The following is a 26,794-nucleotide window of genomic DNA, read 5'->3' as shown; positions in this document are numbered from 1 at the left end:
ACGATTGATACACCCTCGAGCTGAATGGAATCGAACTCAAAAGTTTTCGTTTATATACAACTTTTCTCAACATGAGCTATGCTGTAAATCAGGCTGGGAGATAGTTCATTGTTGCTAAATCATAACTAACCTAGGTCTTCTTCTTGGCTTAAAGACCTCGGTTTGAATTTAAATGGAAGGTAGTTCATTGCTACTACCATACGGTTGATGCACCTTCATGCTCAATGGAACCAAACTCGAAAGCTTTCGTTGACATATATCCCCTCTCGCCTTCAGCTATAATATGAAAGGTTATTATAAGTATATGATGGCTCCCCTTCGGGGGTCTAAGCCGAACATTATCGTTTAGATGACTCCCCTTCACGGAAAAGTCAGGTGAGAAGACTCCTGTTCATAGTTTAAGTTGATCTTGATTCTTCGAATGACTTCATTTCGCGGGAAAGCCAAGTGGTATATTCATTAGGTGATTCCCCTTCGCGGGTCTGAACCAGGTGAGATGCTCTTAGGATGACTCCCCTTCACGGGAAAGCCATGTTAGATGTTCTTCGAATGAATCCTCTTCTTGAGAAAGTCAAGTGAGATATTTTTTTTCAGCTGGATATCCTCTTTCGTAGAGTTGAAATCTAGCATGGAAACTAGCTCATCGTCGTTGAGTTAAATTGGATCGTAGTAGCTTTTGAATTGACTCTTGAACCTAACATCTTCTTTCGTGGAGTTGAAGTTGATTCCAAGGCCTATAGATCTTTCTATAGGCTGAGTTGATTGAGATGTAACTCCTCATTGTTTAGTTAAGCTAAGCCTTCATCGATTTTTGAAGACGCTTTTGAATCGAATATCCTTCATTCTGAAATTGAAACTTGACTCTAAAGTTGTAAAAATTATATATGCAAAAAATGATAAATGTGATACTCTTAAGTATTTCTAAGATGTATCCAAAATGAATTAGTTCTTATTTTATTTCTTGAATGAAGTCTCATTCTTTGTCTGCTAATCTCGTCCCTAGAGTCGATCTTTCCATAGTGATGACGGCTTCATGGTAATTATCTAATCTTTATACATTTGCCCACTCAATCTAATGATATTTTACTCCTTTCATGCTCTTTTTTGGCCTTGGTTTAGCCGAGGGGGTAAGGCTCTCTATCATTTTTATTACTCATCATTGTAGTTGACGCATCCATATTCAATGAAAGGTCTCTCTGAGTGAAAATCTCTACAGCCAAGAATACCTCCTCCAATGTCTGTAAAATTCTTCTGATTGTCATGAAAAATATTGGCGAACAAAAAGGCATGCTGCCTTGAAATTATAACAAGCACCTTCTTGTGAGTTCTCATATTCTTGTACTCGTAGAGTACTTTGCATTTTTACATAGGAATCATGTCATCAAAGCTTATCTTTACTCTAAACATCTTTGAGTTATAAGTGTATCGCTCTCTTTCTTTCACGCTCATTTGGGTTATCATTACCATTAGGGCTTGTATTCCCATTGTTTCTTTTAGATATGGCATCCTAAAGTATAATAGTGAACTCTTGCTTTTGAGTTGAAAGGGATTTGACAGTGACCAAAATTTTCTCGCTGTCATAAGCAGAACTCTTTCCAATTAAATCATTGCTGCAGGTCTCTTGCACCTTCCCTGGAGACCATCTTTTATCTGTTAGATCTAGTATCATGCCTAGCCATGGATTGTAACGCTAAATTATTGTTCGCAACGTCAGGCTCTGTTTTGATAGGAACCACATCAGGAGGCATGGGTGGTAGAAGGAGAAGAGATTGGAAACTTAGAGATACCCCACACCGTTTTAGGTCCTTCAACTGATTTTTTGAGAAAACATTTCTTCTCTAAGATATATCTCATTTTTAACAAAAAAAGGTCTGGTATAAAAATGATGTCAGAGTAATTAAAGTAAAGTATCAGTTCATTGAATATCAAATAAACGAATCACATAAGTTGTTTTCGAAAATTATAGCCCTTTGAAAAGTGTCAAGATCCATGGGTTATATGGGAAGGAATACAACTTGGTTTTGATTTTCATGATTTTCAAATAGGATGAAAAATAGCGCAACTAATGCATTCAACTGCAAGGCCCTTTATACAACATTTCTATTTCAGTTCTCAGGAATATTCCATTTGTTAAAGTTTCGTAGACCCCTTAAGCAGAGATAGCGTAAAAATATCGATCTAAAAACAAAACCCTTGAGTGCTTCTGTGTAGTTAACTATAACAGATGTTTCCTGACTCCCTTAGTCCATTTTTCATCAAAATTTAATCTCAAATCCATGATTATCACAAGCTTTACTTCCTTTCTATAAACTATGCTTTGTTAAACTTGATGTCCTAGCTTTAGATTTTGTTGGGAGATTCATCTCGACATATAGAGGCTAGTGTCATGATCTGAATGTACTTGTACTCATAAAGTTAGGGAAATTAACATTGTCTATTACTTTAGCATAATAACCCTAATTAAAGGATTCAAGATTCAGAAAGTCTTCGACTTGACAAAGTCAAACGAAACTCACTTCATAAAGTTCGTACATTATAACCATAGCTGGTTCAGACATTACCTCCGAAAATTAACAGCTTACTACTTTCAGCAGAGTTCCCCCAACATTGTTAAAATTAATATCACATTAATTCTTTGATTTCGATATTTTCTAAGTTTGTCATGAAGAATCTATTATAATCTGAGTGTCAGTGAAAATCAGAAAATTTCATCTTTAGAGTTCAATTCCTAAGCAACTGATCTAAGAAAATTTGTTTATTCTATCATTCCATTTGTGAAAATTGAATATCATCACGGAATGTCCTTAACAGACATACAAACTAACTGGTCTTACAATGTCAAGCATCAGAGATGTCCCATCTTGTCTACTTCCATACTTGTACGCGTGAGAGAACATTTTTCTTTTTTCAGGTAAAAGAAATGGATATTTTTTTTTAAAAGGAATTTGATCTCGGCATATGTCAAAAGGCTATAACCTCATTTCTCAAAATGTGCATTTCATTATACTTGATATTCACTGAATTTCAAACAATTCTATATTACTCAAAGAAATGTCATTTTTTAAAGTTCAAGTATACAAAAGAAAATTTTAAACAAGATATTATTTCATAGGAAACACAACTTTGTGGTAATAGTGATAATCTCCTCTTGTCTCGTCCCAAGATACCCCATTCCTCGATTGCGGCATTCACTTTTCAGATGCATCTCCAGTTGCACAAACATCCGCTTTTGGAGTGTCCTTGCTTTCTTCGTAAAATTACATATCTTTTTTGTCCATCATTAGATGGATCAAGGCTCTAAATTTGACATATTCTTGTACATCATGTCCATCCTCATTGTTATAACAAAAACGACTGCCATCTTTTCAATCTGAAGTGCTAGGATACGATGCAAGAAACCCCACATTTATCATTTGCCTCTATACCCAAGCCAGTGGTGACTTCACTTTGGAAACTCTGGTTTTAACCTTCTTACCCTTCTCCTCGGTGATTGCATTTACTTTATTTTCTTGGTGATTAGGCAGAGGATTATATGCAACATTGGATGATTCTGAATTGTTGAAATGAATTCAGTTCCTGGTACGCATTCTTTTGGACAATTCTCTTAAAGGCGAGGCAATTTTTGATAGCATGCCCCAGGACACCGTCGTGATATTTACAATGTGCATTTTCATCATACCACCTGGGGTATGGGGCTTTTAGAGGTTCTATTGGGTATGGTGACACCACATATGTGTCGAAAAACTGTTGGTAAAATTCTTTATATGTCATGGGAATAGGATTAAAATGCTCATTTTCTCTTTCTCTCCTTGGTTCCCTCGAATCTTGTCTAAAAGTACATGACAGTACAATTGTATTTGGTTTTGATTTAGAGATCGTATTACTTTTATTGGTGTTGAAAGTGTTTATGTTGTTGATCTCTCATTATCTCTTCTTCACGGTAGGTCTTCTACTTGACTCACCTCTCTCTATCTTTCCTTGTCTTATGGTCGCTCCACCATTTCTCTGATCATAACTAAATAAGAAAAGCTCCCTGATGTGATTGCGACCAGGTGCCCAAAGAAACAAGCCTTCAAAGTATGCACGAAGAGTTTCCTTGTTTCTTTTTCATCCGAATGTGGATGAACCTGCACAACTAATTCCCTCCACCGTTGTGTATATTGCTTGAACGTTCGTTATGCTTATTCTCCATACTTTGCAGCATAACACGATCTGGTCTCATGTCATTTGCATGCTTGTATTGCTCCAAGAATGACTTTTCAAGATCTTTTCATATCCTGATGTGAGAACGGTTCAGTTGATTGTACCATTGGATGATTGAACCTGTCAGACTTTCCTGGAAGCAGTGAATCAGGAGCTGGTCATTCCTGACATATCGTATCATATTTCGACAGAACATGGTAATGTGGTGAGGGCTAACTATTCCCATCAAACTTCTCGAAATCTGGGACTTTAAACTTAGGAGGAAGAATCAAATCTGGGACCAAACTTAGTTCAGAGCTTCAACTCCATAATAATTGTCCTCTTATATAATTATCTTCATTTAATCTTCCAATTGCTTGATCTTTTACTCCATTTTCTTTACTTTGCTTCCTAATCAAAATTATGAATACGATAATCATCTGGATTATTTTGAGGGCTAGTTACAGAGGCTTGTGCTTTTGCAGTAGACGAATCCCCTTGAAGTCCTGGCAAGATTCCAAGTGAAATAACCAACTGTGGAGTAGATGGTACAACCACCCCTTCATATGCTCCTGCCCCATGAGTATCCATTTGATTCAGGCCAGACAACCTTGCAACAATCTGGTCGACCAATGAATCTTGGTTTCTAGTGATGGAATCCAAGGTATTTTGTTGAGTATGACTTATTTTCTCCTTAAGCTCCTTTTTAGTCTTATCATGTTTTCCTTAAGTTGAGCAATCTTTTTTTCCATCTTCTTTTTCTTTGTATGGGTATTGTGAGGATGAAGTGTGTCCATTGTTTGTTCCCTTTTTTGATGACCCATTTTCTGTTAGTTATTTTAAATGTAAAGAAATAAAAATACAAAAACAATACAAAAATGCATGATGCATGAAATATTTGAGGCATTAATACAACACGTGTCTGTTATTATAAATAGTCTTTATTGGGACAAAAGTGTTATTTCTAAAAGACCAAAAATAATTCAAAGGTACAATCTAGCAAGATCTTCTAGACCTCAAACAATTTCTAATAAGTTGATAAGTCTTCTTGATTCTTCTATCACTGGCTGAATACCTTATCGATCAGCTTCTATTGCCAAACCATGCAAGTGGCGTGCCACTTTCTGTACATGCTCTAGGAAGTCCTAAATGACTGCATGTCTAGATTTTACCTTTTACTGAGCTTGTTCCCAAAAGAAACGCCACTGGTACCCTCCGTCAAAGGGAACTATTTGGAGTTCATTTGTCTATTTATTGAATTTGTCCACTATGACCTCCAGTTCAGCTATAGTTTTTTCTATCCTGTTCTTGTTGCCTTTGAAGAGACTTTTCCAGATCAGTTGCACCATTTGCCAACCCATTCTTGAAATGATGACTTTTGATGTATTTGATGAAGACCCGATCCATTCTAATTTCCTCACAATGTAACAGGGTATTGTACTCCTCAATTGTGGGCACCATGTCTTCTTGGTTGAATATAAAGTAGTTGTGTCTCGAATTTCAAAATTGCAGTAAGGATCGAATTAGAGGTTCATCTATCTTGACGTAAAGAAGGTGTGGGATATCACTGTATCGTTGGCAGAACCTCTGTTTCATGTTATTTTTTCAACTATACCAAATGTTCCACAACTCTTGAGTATCATTCTGTTTGAGGCTAATGGATGCGTAGCAAGGTTTGACACATATCTATCTTGCAGACTGTCTCCTTTTTCATTCTGAGTCTTTTCTAACCATAATCGTACTTTTGCATTTTTTCCCTCTTGCATTATAACCCCTTTGTCCATTAATGCCAACTATTTAAGTTTTATCAAACATTTTGCGGATCAACACCTCTTTAAATGATGCAAATGATAAAAAAAAAGAAATAAAAAATGGAAGAAAAGAAGTTAGAGGAATAGGAATAAGAATCAAAATATCAATGAAAATAAAAATTCCTACCCAACATGCTTTTTATTCCTACCCGAACATGATCACTATCCCGCATGTTATTTTCTTGAACAAATCATAACTGCATATATTTCTAATCTGCATGCTTTGAACATTAAAAATAAAGTAGGAAATAAATCAAACATCCTAGGTTTTGAATGAAGTTTTTAGGGTGGGCTCTAATTCCTTGCAGCGTCACGATTTGGTTCTAAAAGAGGAACCAGTGTTCTCCTTGTAGGTGCCCCCTTGGGCCTACCATGCCCTCAGTCCTAAACCCATTACAGACTCATGTGGATCGAGTTAAACTCGAGAGGGCACATTCTCTTATGTCTGTAAGGAGAATAAATTCACACGAAGACAAAAGGTATATGAATCCCAAAGATTACTTGCTAGGCCTATACGGAGAATAAATTCCCACGAAGGTGTCACTTTCACCTTCACTTAAAAAGGATTTAGAGCTTGGTAATAGAGCCTGAGATGAATGATTTTTTTTAAGAAGTTGAAATCATTAAAAAATGTCAATACAACTATTTATTCAAAAATAATAATAAAAGGTAAATAGCAAGGATCGAAAGGATAAATTATAATTCAAATTTAGAATTTTCACTTAAGAAGACAACCGAAAATCAATTTTGGCCTGACTCACTTACCTATCCTTAGTAGAGTCGCCAAGCTATCGTAACCGTCCTTCGGGTGGTCATGGAATCAAGTTCTAACTTGAATTGATTTGATGGAGCTGTCACCGATCATTTTAAATTAGGTTGATCAGACACCTTAACTTACCATTTATCTTATATGCATTTTACCAGAAATTAATCGGATTCATGAGTCGATTACAGTCAAGGAAGGATTAGCACCCTTGTATTACCCTTTCGGAATCAATTTGATTTCCCGATTATCTTAATTGCAAAAATTGAAAGTTAAAATTAAAATTTAGGTATTCGATCCGAATTACTTACCATTGGTTGATTTAAAATTTCCCTAAGAAAAGGTTGAATTAATGTTAAACAATAAAATAAAATAAAACAAATAAAAAATACTAAAAATATTTAAAAGGGATTAAATTGAAAAGAATAAAAAATTAAGGGTCAAATTGATGTTAATTGCAAGCAGCAACGAAAATATAAAAAGTTAGGGGGTGAATTTGCAAAATATAAGAAATATAAACATGGATTAAGTTGAATTAATTCAAAATTCAAGGGCAAAATTACAACAGGTGATTGCATAATGACCCTCCCTATAAATAGCCCCAAAAAATCATTTTATTCATTCTTCAAAAAAAAAACTCTTTTCTCTTCTCTCAAGTTCTCTCTTCTCACCCCCAACCGGCCATAAGCTGGCCACGCCCGAACCACCACCGACCACCGCTCCAGCCACCACCACCAGTGGTCGAAAAAAACCAAACTATACCAAAATGTTCCCCTCTACACCCTAAAACCAAATCTAGCCCCTAAATCTCCAAAATCAACCCCAAAAAGTGTAGATCTAAAAAAGAAACTCTTGGTTTTTTTTACCTTTTTCGATGATGTCTTTTCAACCCCCGGTGGCTTTTCCCTTTCTGATGAGGCTTCTATGCATTCCCAGTATTCTTTGGCGAGACAAAGCCTTAAGCTTTGTTTTTTTTTCTTTCGATTTCGAACGCTTTTGCCTTTGGTTTTTTTATATTTGGTATACTGCTTTTTGGTGCTCTTCTCTTCGATGTGGTTCGTGGTTTTTGTTGTTTTTATTCTATTTTTTGTGATTTCCTCCATATGTTTCTTGGTTGGTATTGATTGCTTGATAAATTTTTTCCCGTTCGTGGTACCTCACCAGAGGCTTTTATAGCACCCAAAAAAGGTGAATCAGGTCACCGAAATCCCAATTTTGCTGGGATTTTACTTGTGTGTTTGTATTCGTGTTGAAATCATTGCTATATTCCTGAGAAAATCAGGGAAAATATTATGATTTGATCACCATAAAACTGTCTAGGATTCTCAGTTTGGTGTGTTCTAGTGTGTACTACTGGTGCGTAGTCCTCACGCGTCATTCGAGCCCTCCCATGCGGCGCCTTTACTAAATGTTGGAACCCTAGTTGACTTGGGCTGGGTCAGACCCTCAATTCCTAACCGGGCTTGCTTTGTTGGGTCAGGATGGCATTGTTCGATTGGGATCCATTTTTAGACCCGATAGGGCTTTTGAACTTGGACCTAAAAAACATCATTAAAAACAAACAAATAATATTAATATAATATAATATATTAAATATAGAATAATATATAATACTATAAATAATATATATATATATATATATATATATAATATAATAAATAATATGTACACTATATTTATTTTGAAAAACTATATAACATATATTATATTTTCAAAAACTATAATATGTTTTCAAAAATTATATATATTATATATATTTTTTAAAAACTATTTTCAAACGCCATATCCATTATATGTTTTTAAAACAATATATTTTCAAAAACCATATATTATGTACATTTTTTGAAATTATTATATATATATATATATATTATATACTATATAATAATATAAATATTGTAATAAAAGCCCTTGATGTCCCGGACGAAAATAAATGTCTACAATCTATAAACACAAGCTATTTAAAAAAATTAAAAAAAATTAATAAAGCTTTTTTAACTCCAATATTCCAAAAAACAATTTACGATATAATTCGTCGCTTGAAATTGTGAATTTCCTTTAATCTTGTCGACAGTCGTTTTCGTTCAAATTTGGTTTCGTTATAATTATATTATTATTATTATATTATTATTATAATTAATAATTATAATTTTATAGGTTTGATTACAACCTGAAGGCCCAAATACAAAATAGATTTAACCCAAGGTCCAATTACAACCAATCCCAGTAGACTTGGACCTAGTTCAGACCCAAATCCAACCCGAGCAGCCTAACAGGCCCGAGAAGCAAATCCAAGCTTGGTTAGGGATTCACACATGTTCCAGCGTCGCCACAGACCATCACCGTTAGATCTGGAGAGATCTAAAGGCCCCAAATGTGACCAACAGAAGCCCTAGGGTTTAATTATAACCCTAGGGCCTATTCCGGCCGCAGCCATAGAGTGATGATGCTCCCGCCGCCGTCGCCTCCAAACAACAACAGCCACATAGCTGTCATATCATCACCAGATCCTAGAGATTTGGGTGCATTTAATGCACCCAGTCTATCCACCACACAGAACACTGCCCCTAGGGTAAGTCACCACTGTAGCACCAGTGACTCACCAGGGTTCAATCCATTAACCGGTCTGAAGAGGGACTCGAAGAACCCTATAAATAGGGTCGAACCTGCAAAGAAAAAGGGGAGAGTAAGAAAACAAACAATCAAGCAAATACCCAACAACCAAAACCAGTATAGTATAAAAGAGAGAGAGTGAGGAAAGCCTTACCATCGTCGGAAAGCCCAAGCACCGCCGGAGAAGTCGAACTTCGAAGGTATAAATCTTAGATCTATTTTGATTGAGGGCTTTTTACAGGTAAAGGTTGTTGAATTTGACTTTAGGATAAAAAGGGTTTAATTTGGTGTACTCAGCTGATTTCCATCCATCGTGGGTTATGGTTGGTAGCGGCTATCGGTGTTGGCGTATGGTGGCCAACGGTGGTCGGATTTCCCTCCGGTGAGGGAGATCTAGAGAGGGACGAGAGCTTCTCTCTCTAAGAGAGAGAAGCAAAGAGAGAAAATGAGAGTTTAGGTCGGTTTAGGGTCTATTTATAACCCTCCCCGAACGGCGTCGTTTTGGGGAGGGACTTGTGTTTAAATACGAATATGGGTAAATCATACCCATGGTCCCTGTAACTTTATAATCTTTTAATTTGGTCATTGAAAGCTTGTTTTCGTGCATCTTAATTTAGTTTTTACATTTTATTTTATTATGTTTTGATCACTACCATATCTATATATTTTTAGGAGAAATACAACGTTTAGTCCCTCGTATTTTAATAGTATCTATATTTTGTAATGTTTCGAATTAAGGCTACTATTTTTATTATTTTATAATCTATTCGTTAAACATTAATATTTTAAATAATTATATGTTTATTTAAACTTATAATACTTAACATACTAAGTATTTGCATTAGTAATTTTAAATAATTTTATTTGTATAATTTAGTAATTAAATTAAATATAAATTTATAATTTATTGCAAAGACAAATTAATTAATAAACATCGGTACCAATTTTGGGCGTTATGGGGGTGCTAATCCTTCCTCATACGTAACCGACTCCCAAACTCATTCTCTGGTAAGTAGACCCCTGTTGTGTTATTTTAATATTATTCTTAGGAATTGTATTAAAATAATATAATATTTGGTGACCAATCCCACCTAAATAAATGATTGGTGGTGACTCTTCAAATTAGTGTTTTATCTGATTCAAGGAAGAAAAATACTTACTTTTTTGAGACAGTTAAACTTAGGTGTATTATTTGTTTTTTCGTCGCCGGGCAATAAACGTCTCAAAAGTTTGGCGACTCCACTTAGGATATTTTTTTAGAGAGTCAAGCCACACCTTTATTAATTAATTGTCTTTGTAATAAAATCATAAATTTGTTTTAATCCTTGATTAATTTTATATTTCGTACTAACTTCTTTTTTTATGTTTTCAGATTTAATTATAGGTCTTTTGAATAAATTTACATGATGTACATTATTTGATTTATTTATGCTTTTCCTCACCCATTGTGCACTACATTCATGACATGAGCTAAAACCCCGCTCTTATCCTATTTATCTTGAATAAATAACTACTCCCTCGTGTGGTTTTCACCTCCGTATGGGATAGGGGACCATTCCTTGAGCTCACCCCTTATGTTACTCGTGTGGTTTTCACCTCCGTATGGACATAAGGAAGTGTGTTCCTTCGAATTGAACTCGATCTGAAAGTCTATAATGGATCAGGATTGAGGGCTTGGCAGCCCAAGGGGGTGCTAACAAAGGACAATTCGTTGAACCTTTTTACCTTAGAGCCTGAACTCAACATATAATAAACCTAGGACTCGAATCTAATCAAAACCCAACCCGATTAAGTCTCGTGAGATTAACACACAAGTAAAAGCTTGTTGAGTCTTTTTATTTTTATCTTATTTTTTCAAATAAAGGCATGCGAACTATAAATCATGCGGTTAGGTTTTTCTTTCCAAATAAGCATGTGAACTAGCTTGCATAGGATTTTCTAACTAAATATTCTTGAATAATTTTATGTTTTTTCATTCTGGATTCTGCATTTTTCATACCAAGGTGTTGATTTATGATTGATTTCATATAGAAAGCTAGAAATATGGAACAAAGAGTCCAACATGAAGTAGAAGACAATGCAGTTGTTCTAAGATGGTCTGAGTGGTCTCATCTTATCAAGGGAAATAGCTTATCACCAAGATACGTGTCAGAACTTATCGGCTATACCTATATCAATGTCCGCCAAAACAATCTGAATGAATTGAAAGAAATCTGTGGAAAATGGGAAATGACTGACAAGCACCTATTCTATCAGCTATATGGTGACATTGCTTATCTCTTAGACATCCCTATTGACCGGAATTTGTTCAGAGCTTTATCACAATTTTGGAATCCTGCCTACAATTACTTCACCTTTGGAAAATTAGATTTAACACCTACTATAGAGGAATATTGAACTCTTTTTCGTTGTCTAAGATCCTAGGAAGATATAGTATATATCAAGCCACCTAATACTGCTCCTTTTAAGAAAAAAGTACTCCTAATGACTGGAATGAGTGAAGAGTGGACCACAAGAAATATCAAAAAGAAGGGTGATAGTGAATGTATTACTTGGACTGCTCTGAGAGAAGTGATCTACTACCATCTAGACAAAAGAAAGAAGAGTGATATGTTGGCCTTAGGTATTATGGACTCATCATTTTTCCAAAGGTTCTGGGACATGAAAGAGGGTTCTAGTACTTCAATAAGCAAACAACAAGTTGAAAATGTTCCAGATTTTGATCAAGAAGAAAATAAAGAAGCAAACAAACAAACAATTGGAACAACTAATGGAAGAAGTTAGGGTCATGAAAGAGGGCTCTAGTATATATGGAATTGAAGCGAAATAGTTGAGTTTGGTTCCTGATTTGGTATTACTACCTAAGTTCAAGATTCCAGATTTTGAAAAATTTGATGTCATGAAATGTCCTTCTACCTATATCACAATGTTTTGCAAAAAAAATGACAGGTTATATAGGGAATGATCAATTGTTGATTCATTGTTTCCAAGAAAGCTTAACAGGTTCGGCCATTCGATGATACAACCAATTAAGTATAGCTCATATTAAATCTTGGAAATATTTGGCTAAATCGTTTCTTAAGCAATATAAGCATGTAAAGGATATAAGACCTAATCGAATGGTGTTGTAGAACATGAAAAAGAAATTCAATGAAAGTTTAAGGCATTATGCTTAGAGATGGAGGGATATAGCTGTACAGGTACATCTACCCATGGAAGAAGAGAAAAAAATGAAATCTTTGTAAACACATTAAAAGTTCATTTCTTTACTCACCTCATAGAAAATTCTTTTAAGAGCTTCGTTGGCATAGTCACAACAGGTGAGATGATTGAAATGACAGTTAAAACTGGGAAAATTAAAAGTGGTGAATCAAGCAAAAAGCCATTAATGAAAAAGAAGGAGAGTGAGGTAAATGACGTGAGCAAATATGAATCAAACAATATCACGGTGTCTCGACCTCAAGATATTGGATCCCCTACAAAAAACTCTGTCAAGCAAGGGGAAAGAGAACCAAGACAATAAAGAGAAACGCTCCAGTTTGACCCAATTCCTATGACTTACAAAGAGTTGTATGACAAACATCTAGTGTCACCCTATCATGTGTCACCTGTACAACCTCCATATCCTAAGTGGTACGATGATAATTTGCAATGTGAATATCATGCAGGGGCTCGTGGACATTCTATTGAAATCTGCATCACATTCAAAAGAATCGTTCAAAGCCTTAGAACAAAGAATATCATAAATTTTAGTGATAAGTAGTAACCGAATGTGGCTCAAACTCCATTGTCAAACCACGTAGGAGCGGGAATTAATGTCTTTGTAGAGGAAAAATGAAAACATGTCATAAGGTAAGTTAGTGAGGTGAAATCACCTATGTTTTGGGTATGGACTCAAATGATCAAAGTTGGTTTATTGAAATCTAATCTGTCAGCTGAACGATTAAACTGTGGAAATATATGCCATTATCATTGTTCTGAAGGACACGTTATATAATAATGTCTAGATTTTAGGGTTTTGGTACAAAGGATGATGAATGACAAAGAAATGGAATTTTTTAAGGAAATACCAGAAGAAGAGGAAATTGATATTTGTGCCTCTGAGGGGTCATCTAAGGAGGTCTACAACTCTAATTATTCTCTAATTATTGCACCAAGGACCCGTGTATCAGATAAAATAGTTCCAAAGGTGGTCATCACTTCTCCATCCTCGTTCCCGTATAAAGATGACAAGCAAATTTCATGGAATTATGATTGAAAAATGAAGGAAAAATGAGAGAAAATAAAGAAGTAAATGAGATCGGACATTTTACCAGAAGTGGAAGGTGTTATTCTAAGGAACCTGAGAAGCAAGCTACGATTAATAAAGGGAAAAATGTTGAATTACAACTAAGAGAAGATGAAATTTTCATCAATGAACCAATAACTGAAAATGAAGTTGTGGAATTTTTGAAGTTTCTCACACACAGTGAATACAATATTGTTGAACAGTTGCACAAATTGTCAGCTCGTATATCAGTCTTAGCACTTTTATTAAGCTCCGAAGCACGTCGGAATACCTTACTAAAAGTGTTAAATCAAACTTTTGTGCCAAAAGAATTGCCTATAAACAAATTGGATAGGCTGATTGCAAACATACAGGCTGACAATTTCCTTTCTTTTTCTGAAGATGAAATCCCTTCTGAGATGAGTGGTAGCCCTAAAGCCCTTCACATCATAGTTAAGTGCAAAGGACATATTCTATCTCGAGTATTAGTTGATAATGGTTCAGCTATGAATGTAATGCCATTAATGAATATGAAGAAATTACCAGTCAACAGTACACTCATGAGAAATAGTCAAAGTATTGTCCGAGCTTTTGATGGAACCAAGAAAGAGGTATTGAGAAAAATCATCATTCCTTTGACTATTGGTCCAGCTACATATGGAGTGGAATTCCTTGTAATGGTTATTATACCCACTTATAATTGCTTACTAGGGAGGCCTTGGATTTACCAAGAAGGGGCAGTTCCATCCACACTACACCAGAAGATAAAATTTGTAATAGATGGCAGGTTGATATGTCTTAATGCTGAAGAATATATCATTGCTTCAGTCTCTACCGCTACTCCATATGTTGAATTGGAGAAAGAAGGTATTGAGTGCTCTTTCAGATCGTTGGAATTTGTTAATGCGATATTTGTGGCCGAAGGCAAAAAGATGTCTAAACCCAAAATTTCGAATTGCACTAAAATGGGGCTCAGATTGACCTTAGGAAAGGGAGAAAAAGTTAGAAAAGCATTAGGAAGTTATTTACAAGGACCAGTTAATCCAGTTTTTCCTATCTCTAAGAAAGATCGATTTGGTTTGTGATATCAACCGATTATAAAGGAGAAAAAAAAGGTATTAGAAAGAATCAAGAATTGAGGAAGGCAAAGTTAGCTGGAGAGGATATCATATGGGAACCAATGACTTTTCCACAATTGAGTAATACATTTGTGTCTGGAGGATACATTTTTCAAGAGAATCAACAAAATAAAGGGTTGATTGTTGAGAATACTTTGAAAGAAAAGAGTATCAATTTCATATCAGATGATGAATGTGTACAAAAGAAAGCTATGGGCATTTAATTCGCATCATCAGACTTTGAGTTAAATAATTGGACTGCGGAAGAATTAACTATAGTTTTCAAGTCTTTTTCAGAGTAATACACCAGAACTTTCATTGTTTCTTATACCCTGGGGCAATAGTTTGATTTTGTGTAAAAGGTTAAATTATGTGTTTTTTTCAATAAAAGATGCATTAGTTCCAAATAGAAATAATTTTTAAGCACATTTTTATGATTATATGTATATACTCTTGTTCATTTTCTTTTCAGGAACTCAAATATCAATAACATGAATGCTGGTGACACTGACCTGGAAATTGATTTCGAGCAGCCCATGTGTCCTGACGAAGTCAAGAGTTATGATAATGGTGAGAGATGTGATGTACCTCTCGAGCTGTTAAAAATGGTGGGAAAGGAGGATAAGCAAATTTTGCCTCATAAAGAACCTATTGAGATCTTAAATTTAGGGTCCGATATGGACAAGAAGGAGGTAAAAATTGCACTACTTTATCTGATAGAGGAGGACAGAGTTTGATTGAGTTGCTAAAAGAATACAATGATGTAAGCTTGTGCAACAAAAGTTGAGAAGAATGAAACCTGAAATTCTAGTCAAAATCAAAGAAGAAGTTAAAAACCAATTCGACGTCGGGTTTCTTAAAGTGGCAGAGTGCCCTGAATGGGTAGCAAATATTGTCCCTGTATTAAAGAAAGATGGTAAGGTTCAAAAATGTGTTGACTACAGAGATCTCAATAGAGCTAGTCTGAAGGATAATTTTCCTTTACCACGCATAGACACATTGGTGGACAATACTACTAAGAATTCCTTATTCTCATTTATGGATGGTTTCTCTAGATATAATCAAATCAGAATGTACCCTGATGATATGGAAAAAAACAACGTTTGTCACCTTGTGAGGAACGTTTTGTTATAAAGTGATGCCATTTGGACTAAATAATGCAGGGCAACATATCAAAGGGCTATGGTAACATTATTTCACGACATGATGCGTAAAGAAATAGAAGTTTATATCGATGATATGATTGTCAAAGCCAAGTCAGAAGATGAACATGTCAAGAATTTGAGGAAGCTTTTTCAAAGATTAAGGAAATGTCAATTAAATCTCAATCGAAATAAGTGCACATTTGGGGTGACATCTGGAAAACTCTTGGGATTTGTTGTGAGCCAAAAAGGAATTGAAATAGATCCAGATAAAGTTAAAGCTATTCAGGATTTACCACCCCACAAACACAAAAGGTGGTTTGAGGATTTTTGGGGATACTGAATTATATAGCTCGATTTATTTCGCAGCTAATTGAGAAATGTGATCTTATTTTTCGCCTCCTTCGAAAGAGTAATTCTGGGGCATGGAATGAAGAATGTCAAGAAGCTTTTGAAATAGTTAAGAAATATCTTTCAAGTACCCCAATCTTGGTATAACCCATCCTAGGAAAACCCTTAATTCTTTATTTATCAGTCTGGGAAAATTCAATGGGGTGTGTATTAGGACATCATGATCAAACTGAGAAAAATGAGAGAGTTATTTACTATCTCAGCAAAAAGTTCACTGAATTCAAAGCTAGATACTCTACAATTGATAAATTATGTTACGCTCTAGTATGGACCACTCGAAGGCTTAGGTAGTATATGTTATATCACACCACATGGCTTATATCCAGATTTGATCCTTTAAAGTATCTAATGGATGTACCCGCATTATCTAGAATGTTAGCTCATTGGCAGATTCTGTTCTCAGAATTCGACATCCAATATGTCAGTCAAAAAGCAGTAAAGGGGAGTGTAATAGCTAAATTTATTGCAAGTAGGGTTTCTCAAGAATATGAGACGATAAATTTTGATTTCCAGACAAAGATTTAATGGCAATCACAATGGAAGAATCAATTATATCCACCAATGAATATTGGAAGTTGACTTTTGATGGTTCTTCAAATTCTTTGGGGCATGGAATTGGGGAAATCTTGGTCTTACCAAATAGAGAACATTATCCGTTTAAAAGCTGACTTAATTTTGATTGCACAAACAATATGGATGAGTATGATGCATGTATTTTGGGTTTTAGAGCTACCATTGAACGTAAAGTAAAAGTGCTCAAGGTATATGGGGATTCATCTCTAGTAATTTACCAAATTAGAGGAGAATGGGAGACAAAAGATTTCAAACTTGTAGAATACCATAAATTAGTTATGGAACTCATCAAGGAATTTGAGGAGGTAATTTTCAATTATCTCCCGATAGAAGAAAACCACATGGCAGATGCTTTAGAAACTTTGGCAGCCATATTTAAGGTAGATGAGTATTCAAGCATGATGCCCCATGAAATGCAGGCATATGAATATTCAGCTCATTGTTTTAATATTGAAGAAGAGGAAGAGGTGAAACCCTGGTACTATGATATTTTGCAATACATCAGATATCAGAGTTATCCTGAACAGGCAACTGAGAATGATAAAAGAGCTATCAGAAGAATAACATCAGGATATGTACTCGATGGTGAAATCTTGTACAAAAAGGGCCTGGATCAAATCTTATTGAGATGTGTAGACACCAAAGAAGTCAAAACAATTCTCGAAGAAGTACATAAAGGAGTATATGGAATTCATGCTAATGGGCATACAATGGCTAGACAAATTATGAGATTTGGATACTATTGGTCAACTATAGAAACTAATTGTATCAATTATGCCCAAAAATGTCACTATTGTCAGATTTATGGAGACAAGAAGCACACTCCTCCTCATCCATTGCATGTAATGATAGCTCCATGACCATTCTCTATGTGGGGCATAGATGTTATTGGGAAAATTTTCCTAAAGCTTCAAATGGTCATCGGTTCATTTTGGTAGCAATATATTATTTTACCAAATTGGTAGAAGCAACTTCTTATGCTCACATCACTCAGTCCACAGTTTGTAAGTTCTTAAAAAAATAAATCATTTGTCGATACGGTCTGCCAGAAAGGATTATTACTGAAAATGCTTTGAATTTAAATAACAAAATGATGAAATCAATTTGTGAACAGTTCCAGATAAAACATCACAATTCCACCATTTATCACCCAAAGATAAATGGAGCGATTGAGGTAGCTAATAAGAATATCAAGAGGCTTATAGAGAAGATGATTGAAACTTATAAGGATTGGCATGAGAAACTACCATTTACTCAATTAGCTTATTAAACTTCAGTACGAACATCGACTGGGGCAACTCTGTTTTTGTTAACCTATGGTATGGAAGCAGTCTTACATATTGAGGTAGAAATTCCTTCACTTCGAGTTTTATCAGAGGTAAAACTAGATGAGATAGATTGGGTACAAACAAGATATGACCAATTGAATTTGATTGAAGAAAAGAGAATGAAAGCTATTTGTCATGGTCAAACGTACAAAAAAAGATGATACGGGCACATGATAAAAAAATTCGCCTATGATAATTTTACGAAGGAGATCTCGTACTCAGAAGGATTTTACCTTTTCAAAAGGACTTCCGAGGGAAGTGGATGTCAATTTGGGAAGGACCTTATGTGGTTAAAAAGGTTTTTTCTATAGGAGCTTTAGTCCTCGTTGAAATGGATGGACCAGAATTACCTTACCCATTGAATTCTGAAGCGGTTAAAAAGTATTTTGCCTAAAATAAAAAGGAGATCTAAAGTTGAAAGCCTATAAAGGACGGCTTGAGAGTTATAATTTAGGATTCATCTTGGATTCATTAAAATTTTCATCAAGTGTTGACCAACATTTTGACCAATGATAAGTTTCAGTACTAGAAATTTGGTGGTATAAGAATGAACTCCATACCTTTATCACAATCTCGAGATCCTTTTGACAAAAGCTACACTTGAATCACTTTGTGGCATGTTAGTTCAAAAGCATTTATGCTATTGATGTTTGAAGATGCCTACTTTGTCTTTTACAAATTTTTAGTAAAGTTTGTCATGTATTTATCTAAAAACTTTTCGTATGAATAAAAAGGACATTTTCTTGCTAATTCTTTTTGTAAGTATCTTGCTTTGAAAATATAAAACATGTAGTTTAACTTTAAGTACAAGAAATCATGGTGTATTATTGTACAAAAAGTTTTTTTTGTTGAAAAATGCAGATATTCTGAGGCAGACAATGATTTAATGACATGATACATGAATCATTGAAGTACAAGGAAAGTTTCAAACATTTGAAGACAATCCAAAATTTTGTCACTAATTGAGTGGTTTGTTACTGGTGGAATTCAAGAAAAATGAAAACAGGTTCGGGTTTGACCAAAAATGATCAAATGGTTATATTTGTTGTATCCATAATAAGATTGAGTCAAGAATGGACAACAAAAGAGAGTTTTCATTCGAAAAAGAAAATACCCTAAAATTTTGTCATTTCATATATTTTAGGCATAAGTAGGATCATGACATTCATAAATGCAAGATAGCAAATATAATATCATATCTACAGATTTCTCAAAAGAAAGCTGAAGGTTGAAGATATTCCAACATCGAAGATTTGGTCTCCACGGAAGAGTAGTGGAAGTAAATCAACTTCGAATCTGATCTTCACGAAAGAGTAGTGAAACAGATTCATCTCGAGTCAATCCAGCCTTCCCGAAAGATTTGTGAAGTAATACAATTACAGCCTTCACAAAAGAGTAGTGAAGCAAGAACGGACCAAAAGTTCGATCTTCATGGAAGAGTAATGAAACAAATTCTTCTCAAACAAATCCAGCCTTCACAAAAGAGTAGTGAAGCAGGAACATATCAAAAGTTCGATCTCCACGGAAGAGTAGTGGAACGAATTTTTATCAAAATATGAAGCCAATTAGACGAAAACTTCTAGTCTTTTAATTTTTGCTCTATTCTTGTTAACACAAAAATAAGCAAAGAGGCACAACTTTTGACAGTCGTTTTCGTTCGAATTTGGTTCCGTTATAATTATATTATTATTATATTATTATAATTAATAATTATACTTTTATAGGTCTGATTATAACCCGAAGGCCGAAATACAAAACAGATTTAACCCAAGGCCCAATTACAACCAATACCAACAGACCCAGACCCGATTCAGACCCAAATCTGACCCGAGCAGCCCAACAGGCTCGAGAAGTAGATCCAAGCTTGGTTAGGGTTTCAGACATGTTCCAGCACCGCCACAGACCATCATCATTGCATCTGGAGAGATCCAACGACCCCAAATATAACCAGTAAAAGCCCTAGGGTTTTATTATAACCCTAGGGCCTATTTCGGCTGCCACCATAGAGTGATGATGCCATCGCCTCCGGACAACAGCAACCATGTAGCTGCTACATCATCTCCAGATCCAAGAGATCTGGGTGCATTTAATTCACCCAGTCTATTCACCGCATAGATCACTGCCCTTAGGGTGAGTCACCACCGTAGCACCGATGACTCACCGGGGTTCACTCCATTAATCGGTCCGAAGAGGGACTCGAAGAACCCTATAAATAGGGTCAAACATGAAAAGAAAAAGGGGAGAGCAAGCAAATGAACAACCAAGCAAATACCCAGCAACCAAAACCAGTAAAGTATAAAAAAAAGAGTGATGAAAGCCTTACCGTCGTCGGAGAGCCCAAGCGTCGTCGGAGAAGTCAAACTTCGAAGGTATAAATCTTAGATCTATTTTGATTGAGGGCTTTTTAGGGGTAAAGGTTGTCATATTCGACTTTAGGATAAAAAGGTGTTAATTTGATGTACTCGGGTGATATATGGCCACCGTGGGTGGTGCCCGGCGGCGGCTATCGGTGCCAGCGTATGGTGGCCAACGAAGGCCGGATTTACCTCTGGTGAGGGAAATCTAGAGAGGGGTGAGTGATTCTCTCTCTAAGAGAGAGAAGTAAAGAGAGAAAATGAGGATTTAGGTCGGTTTAGGGCTTATTTATATCTCTCCCCGAATGACGTCGTTTTGGGGAGAGACCTGTGTGTAAATACGAATATGGGTAAATCATACTTGCGGTCCCTGTAACTTTGTAATCTTTCAATTTGGTCATTGAAAGCATGTTTTTGTGCATCTTAATTTAGTTTTGACATTTTATTTTATTATGTTTTGGTCACTGCCCCATATATATATATATATATATATATATATATATTTAGGGTAAATACCATGTTTAGTCCCTCATATTTTAATAGTGTCTATATTTTGTAATGTTTCGAATTAAGGCTACTATTTTTATTATTTTATAATATATTCCTTAAACATTAATATTTTAAATAATTATAGGATTATTTAAACTTGTAATACTTAATATATTAAGTATTTGCATTAGTAATTTTAAATAATTTTATTTGTATAATTTAGTAATTAAATTAAATATAAATTTATAATTTATTGCAAAGACAAATTAACACCGGTACCAATTTTGGGCGTTATGGGGGTGCTAATCCTTCCCATACGTAACCGACTCCCGAACTCATTCTCTGGTAAATAGACTAAATTTAATTAAAATAACATAATATTTGGTGACCAATCACACTTAAATAAATTATTAGTTGTGACTCTTCAAATTAGTATTTTATCTGATTTAAAGAAGAAAAACACTTATTTTTTCGAGACAGTTACACTTAGGTGTACTATTTATTTTTAGTTGCCGGGCAATAAGCTTCTCGACAAATCTAAAATAACAATAAATTATTTTTAAAAGAAACCATCGCTTTCAACAATTAGTTATAAGAAACTCATTCGACTAAAATAACCAATTTTTCTTAAAAATAATATTATAAATTTAAATTTTTTTTTTTTGAAATTTGTCCAACTTATCGACAGATTCTAATAAAACTTGAACAGAAAACGCAGAGTAACGTCTATAGAGTTACTGATTCACAAAATGTCGTTGAAAGTTAATAAGGTAAACTACATTTTATAGTCACTAAACTATATGGGTGATTTTATTTTGACCATCAAACTATGAATTTTATCAATCAAGTCACTTAACTATTTAAATGATATCAATCAAACCCAATATTTTTAAAACCGGACCGGACCTTAAACCGGTGAAGGTACTGGTTCATTGGTTCACTGGTTCAACCATAGTTAAACCGCGATTGAACCGGTTTATATAAAATAATATTTTTTTAAAATTTTATATAATATTCAAAGCAATATATATATATATAACACTATTTTTAAGTTCACAATATTAAAAGGTATAAAAATATTAAATATCACAAGTCATAACATATATAAGTTAAATACCATAATATAAAGTGAAACAAAATGATTCAAATCAACTACAACATATATTTAAGGTCAATACCTAATGAAATTTATCAGCAACTAAATAAAAAAGTACATAATTGTTACAAGTATCAATCATTATAATATTAATTGAAATTGATTCCCTCAAATTCCAAAATATTGGGAAAAACTTCTTCATTAGTTGAACTACCACCGCCATCACCACTTGCAAACATTCGTGAAAATGGCTTAACCCAAATGCAAAATCAGAAAATAAATTTGGGACTGAAAAAAATCATAACAAACGACATCGTTTGGGTTCACACCGGTTTTGCCGATTCCCAGCCGGTTTTTTCGATTCTTTAGCGGTTCATTACAAAAATGGTTTTGGAGGCTGACCGGACCGGACAGGCAATCGGTTTCTGGTTCAACCGGTCGAATCAGTCGGTCCGATCCTATTTTGATAACCTTGATCAAACCATTGACCGTTAACAATTATTGAAAATGTTGACGTGCATTTTTATATAATTATTTATTTGATTCTTATTATTTTTACATCCTATCAATTTTATTTTAATTTTAATTTAATTCAATGAGTTTAACTCTATAATAAAATAGTGATATGTATCATCATCTACTTGAAGTAATAAGATGGGAAAGGAGAAATTAAAGAGCACCAACCATTAAAACAACTTTATCGCTTTGTTAAAAGTTAATAATATTTTTTATTAAATGATATCTTATTAGGTTTTTTTATATATCTAATCTTAATTTTATCTACACGGAAGACAAATAGGAACTCTAGAGAAAAGAAAAATAGTGTTCCTAGTGGGTTTAGAACCCATGACCTAAAAGAATACTAAAGAATAAATATGAACGATTTGACCAACTACCAAATATACTTGCTCAAATATCTCATTAGTTAAAATTAAGGGTAAATTATAAATTTCTTCACTAAACTTTACTCCCTCTCCTATTTTGTTCACTAAACTTTAAATATTTTCAATTTCCTCAATTAACTTAATACATTGGATTTTTTTATCACTCCGTCGTTAAATAGTTAACGGCGCTAAGACAATGTCGTTTTAGCAAAAACAAAATTTTCACCAAAACGACATCGTTTTGCATCAATATAAAAGTTCATTTATAACACTGTTAGTGAGAAAATGATTGAGTGACAAAAAAACCTAATGTATTAAATTCAATGAGGAAATTGAAAAGATTTAAAGTACAATGAGTTGAATAGGAGAGATAGTAAAGTCGAGTTACTAAATTGATAACTTACCCTAAAATTAAAGGAAACAAAAATAAGATTGAAACGACTTGATCCCAAATATTCTGAAAATAGTAATGCATTATAACCTAGTCAAATTTAATTAATTTAGTCGGAGAATTAAATTAAGTTAGTTAAATTTAAATTAAATTATTAAAATTTATAAATAAGAAAAATTAAATGTGTTGTTATATAAATTTATTTAACTATTACATCAATATTAAATGTGTAGTTATATAAATTTATCTAATTATTACATCAATATTAAATATTACTATTAACGATAAGTAATTTAATATTCAAATAATTAAATACTTAATAGTTAAAGAGATGATTATTATTCTTAAAGGTCTCGGATTTGAACATCAACGACAGCATGATATGTGAACATTCATTAGCAAATTATTAAGAGTCTTTAGAATATATATTATCACTTATAATCGTCTTAGATTAATAAAAAATTAAGTGATTGTACAAGTAGTTTACGCTATTAATACCAACAAAAATGAATTCTTAGTATTTTGATGAGGTTGAAGTTGTTAGAATTTAAATATACAAATTTAAATTTTATTTTATATAAATATATAATACAAATTCTAAGTCTTTAGAATATATATTATTCATTAGCAATTTTTTTGCATCTATTTAAGCCCCGAAATTGTTCAGGGTATTCATCCTAGCCCTTGAAGTTTGTTGATTGTTTTGACGAACATAACTTTGAGTCTTCTGCCTGTGGATTAAGTTAAAATATGTATTAAACACAATGATTAGAAGAAATTCCCAAAATTTTTTAATTATTTCAGTGAGATTAAAGAATTAGGTCAAATTTTTTAGGATTTTGTTTTCTAATTGTTATATTTAGTAAATATTTTATTATTTATATTTTTAATATATGTCACATCTTCATCAATTCACGTCAATAATATTAACTAATCTAAAAATTGCTGGTGTTGATAAACGCATAAGACTAACGATTCTGTTAGTCAAAATAAATTTCGAGGACTAGGATGAATACTCTAAACAACTTCGAGGGCTAAACTAATGAAAAACAATAAGAACAAAATTGATAAATTGAATTTACTATAGGAACAAAAATGATCATAAGTCTAAAATTTAAAAAAAAAAATTGTGAAAAAGTTTGTTCCTAAACGCATAACATTGGTGTGAGTAAGATGACAATTGAAAAAAATGAATTTATAAAATTTTAAAAGATGTAAAATTAATATTTTTGAAAAATAAAAATATTATCAATAAAAGATAAATATATTAAATTATATTAATTTCGGAAGAACAATTGTCCCGCTAATTTTCTTTTTATCGTGGTATGACAAAGGTAAAATGAACTCAAACCTACTTGGAAAGATTATTTTGGGTTAATTTCTTATTTCCTAATCTAAGTTTTAGGACTAATTCAATTTATTAAAATTCCGAAACGTGTCTACAGGATGCTTAACCGACACGATTTTAGCCACGGCGGTCCACGGCACTTGTGTGTTTTATTTATCTTTATTTTTTTATTAGATTTAAAAAATATATTTTTTATATGTAAAAAAAAAATTAAAACACACACAAGGGTCGGTTAAAATTAACTTTCAAACCTATATAAGTACAATACGCAACTACAGCTTCATCAACATCTGTGATACTTTCTCTACAGTCTTCCTCCTGAGCGATTAATTCTTCTTAGAAACAAAGATGAATCAAGTTGTTGCAGAAGAACACGAAGTCTCCGATATTATGGATACTGATGAAATCTCGGAAATTTCAGAAATCTCAGATGCTGGAAGTAACGAGATTGTTTCAGATTCAAATTGTTTCCAGCACTTTGTTGCGAACGGCTTCTCTAAGATAGATCAATCAAGCTTAGAGACTTGTATTATTGAAACTAGCGTAGCGCAGAATTTGCAGATGGATAGGAGAACAAGAGTCGTGGCGATTCATAAGAACAGTAACACTAGTCGGTCATGGCAGATTCGAGCGCACAGTTTCGCCGTTTCCATGAAGGCGGTTTCTGATAAGTGCGGTGGAGGCGCTAACCCCAAGTATGCTTGGTATGGTGCTTCCAGAGATGAGATTTGCGAGATTGTGACGCATGGATTTAGTTGGGCCGCCGCCGATACGCATATCATCTCTCTGTCTCCTGCCAAGCATCTGCTTGACAGGTTAGCCTTTATAATTGAAATGTTGCGTACAAGTTTCCAGATTCCCAATTTTGTTTATCTGAAGGCTAAATTAATTAATATTTTTTTTGCAGTGTATTGCGTTCAACGGTTGATGAAAGTGGATTGAGGCATTTGTTGTTATGCCGAGTTATATTGGGGAAGCAAGAAGTGGTGATCGGAGATTCATCCCATCAGTTTCATCCGAGCTCGTCGGAGTTCGATTCGGGCGTAGATGATATCTCAGCTCCTAGAAAATATATCGTTTGGAATTCTCACTTGAATTTCAGTGTCTTCCCTTGTTACATCGTCAGTCTTGATGTCCCTTACTTGAGCGGTAAGCAGCTTATTGCAAACTTTTTTTTTTTAATTCAATAGTTTTATTTGTGTGATTGTGACTATTATGCATCAGTATTATGCCATAATAAGAGTGGTTGTTGATCAATTAATTAGGGTTCAAAGAGGCAACAATCATGAAGCCTAGGCCATCATGGATAACGTTTCACACATTGATTTGCATACTCTCTCGGTATTTAGATCAATCACGAATGGCTTACCTCAAAAAACATTACACAGATTTTAAGGTAAGTATGGGTCTTTGTATCTGGTATGAGATCATCTTTAAACTTGGTGTCTTAACCATTTATTTTCACTTACAGGAAAAAAGGATTACCAAGCCCCAAATGATACAGAGAGTGAAAGAAATAGCTGGAATTCACTTCTTATGTGCCATACTCAAAGACAAGGACTTAATATGATTGTTCAATTGCTGTATGCACTTTTGCCTTTAACAACTTGCTCTGCAAGATTTGGTTTTTTAATATTCCCTATTTGAAAGCAGCCCATACACTCCCCGTGACAAGCTAGTTATTGTATTTTTTTAAAGCATTGAGGAATGTACAAAACTGGGTTAACTTTTTTGCGAAGGAACCCAGGGGATTAAGTTTCATATTTAGGTTTTTTTTGCCTAATTTTTTGGTCAGAAGTGCTTTCACAGCAGTAATTATGTTAAACAATCCCTAATGTGCAGGATCTTCAAGTTACCAGCAGCGGCGGCGGCAGAAGGGCGGGGATGCGAGTAACTTGATAATAGGAGGGGGTTTATTTACACATGTTATGGTTATACTTGTAACCTTTCATTTCAGAGAAGGAAATAGTAGATAATTCTGGGCAATTCCATTCCCATTAGTTTATCAACTTCGATTAAGGGTC

The 26,794-nt window shown here is 34.1% G+C and overlaps 1 protein-coding gene across 1 annotated transcript; it reads left to right on the top strand.

Annotated features, from left to right (window-relative positions):
• The first annotated feature begins 25,074 nt into the window (after positions 1–25,074).
• LOC120187558 (probable inactive poly [ADP-ribose] polymerase SRO2) lies at positions 25,075–26,794 on the top strand. Its single transcript, XM_039191261.1, has 5 exons — positions 25,075–25,585; positions 25,678–25,919; positions 26,036–26,166; positions 26,242–26,353; positions 26,613–26,794. Exons 1-4 carry the CDS (start codon positions 25,119–25,121, stop codon positions 26,338–26,340), a joined length of 939 nt encoding a protein of 312 aa, XP_039047192.1. The 5' UTR covers positions 25,075–25,118; the 3' UTR covers positions 26,341–26,353; positions 26,613–26,794.

The sequence above is a fragment of the Hibiscus syriacus genome, unplaced genomic scaffold (assembly GCF_006381635.1).
Source record: "Hibiscus syriacus cultivar Baekdansim isolate YM2019G1 unplaced genomic scaffold, ASM638163v2 tig00113725_pilon, whole genome shotgun sequence".
In the NCBI taxonomy this organism is placed as follows: domain Eukaryota; kingdom Viridiplantae; phylum Streptophyta; class Magnoliopsida; order Malvales; family Malvaceae; genus Hibiscus; species Hibiscus syriacus.
Note: the sequence above shows the minus strand (reverse complement) of the source record. Positions and strands in the feature narration are given on the sequence as shown.

Coding starts and splice junctions, on each gene's coding strand:
- LOC120187558 (XM_039191261.1), top strand. CDS start 25,119: ATGAATCAAGTTGTTGCAGAAGAACACGAAGTCTCCGATATTATGGAT. Junction 25,586..25,677: donor GCCAAGCATCTGCTTGACAG/GTTAGCCTTTAT, acceptor TTTTTTTTGCAG/TGTATTGCGTTCAACGGTTG. Junction 26,167..26,241: donor AACATTACACAGATTTTAAG/GTAAGTATGGGT, acceptor TTTCACTTACAG/GAAAAAAGGATTACCAAGCC.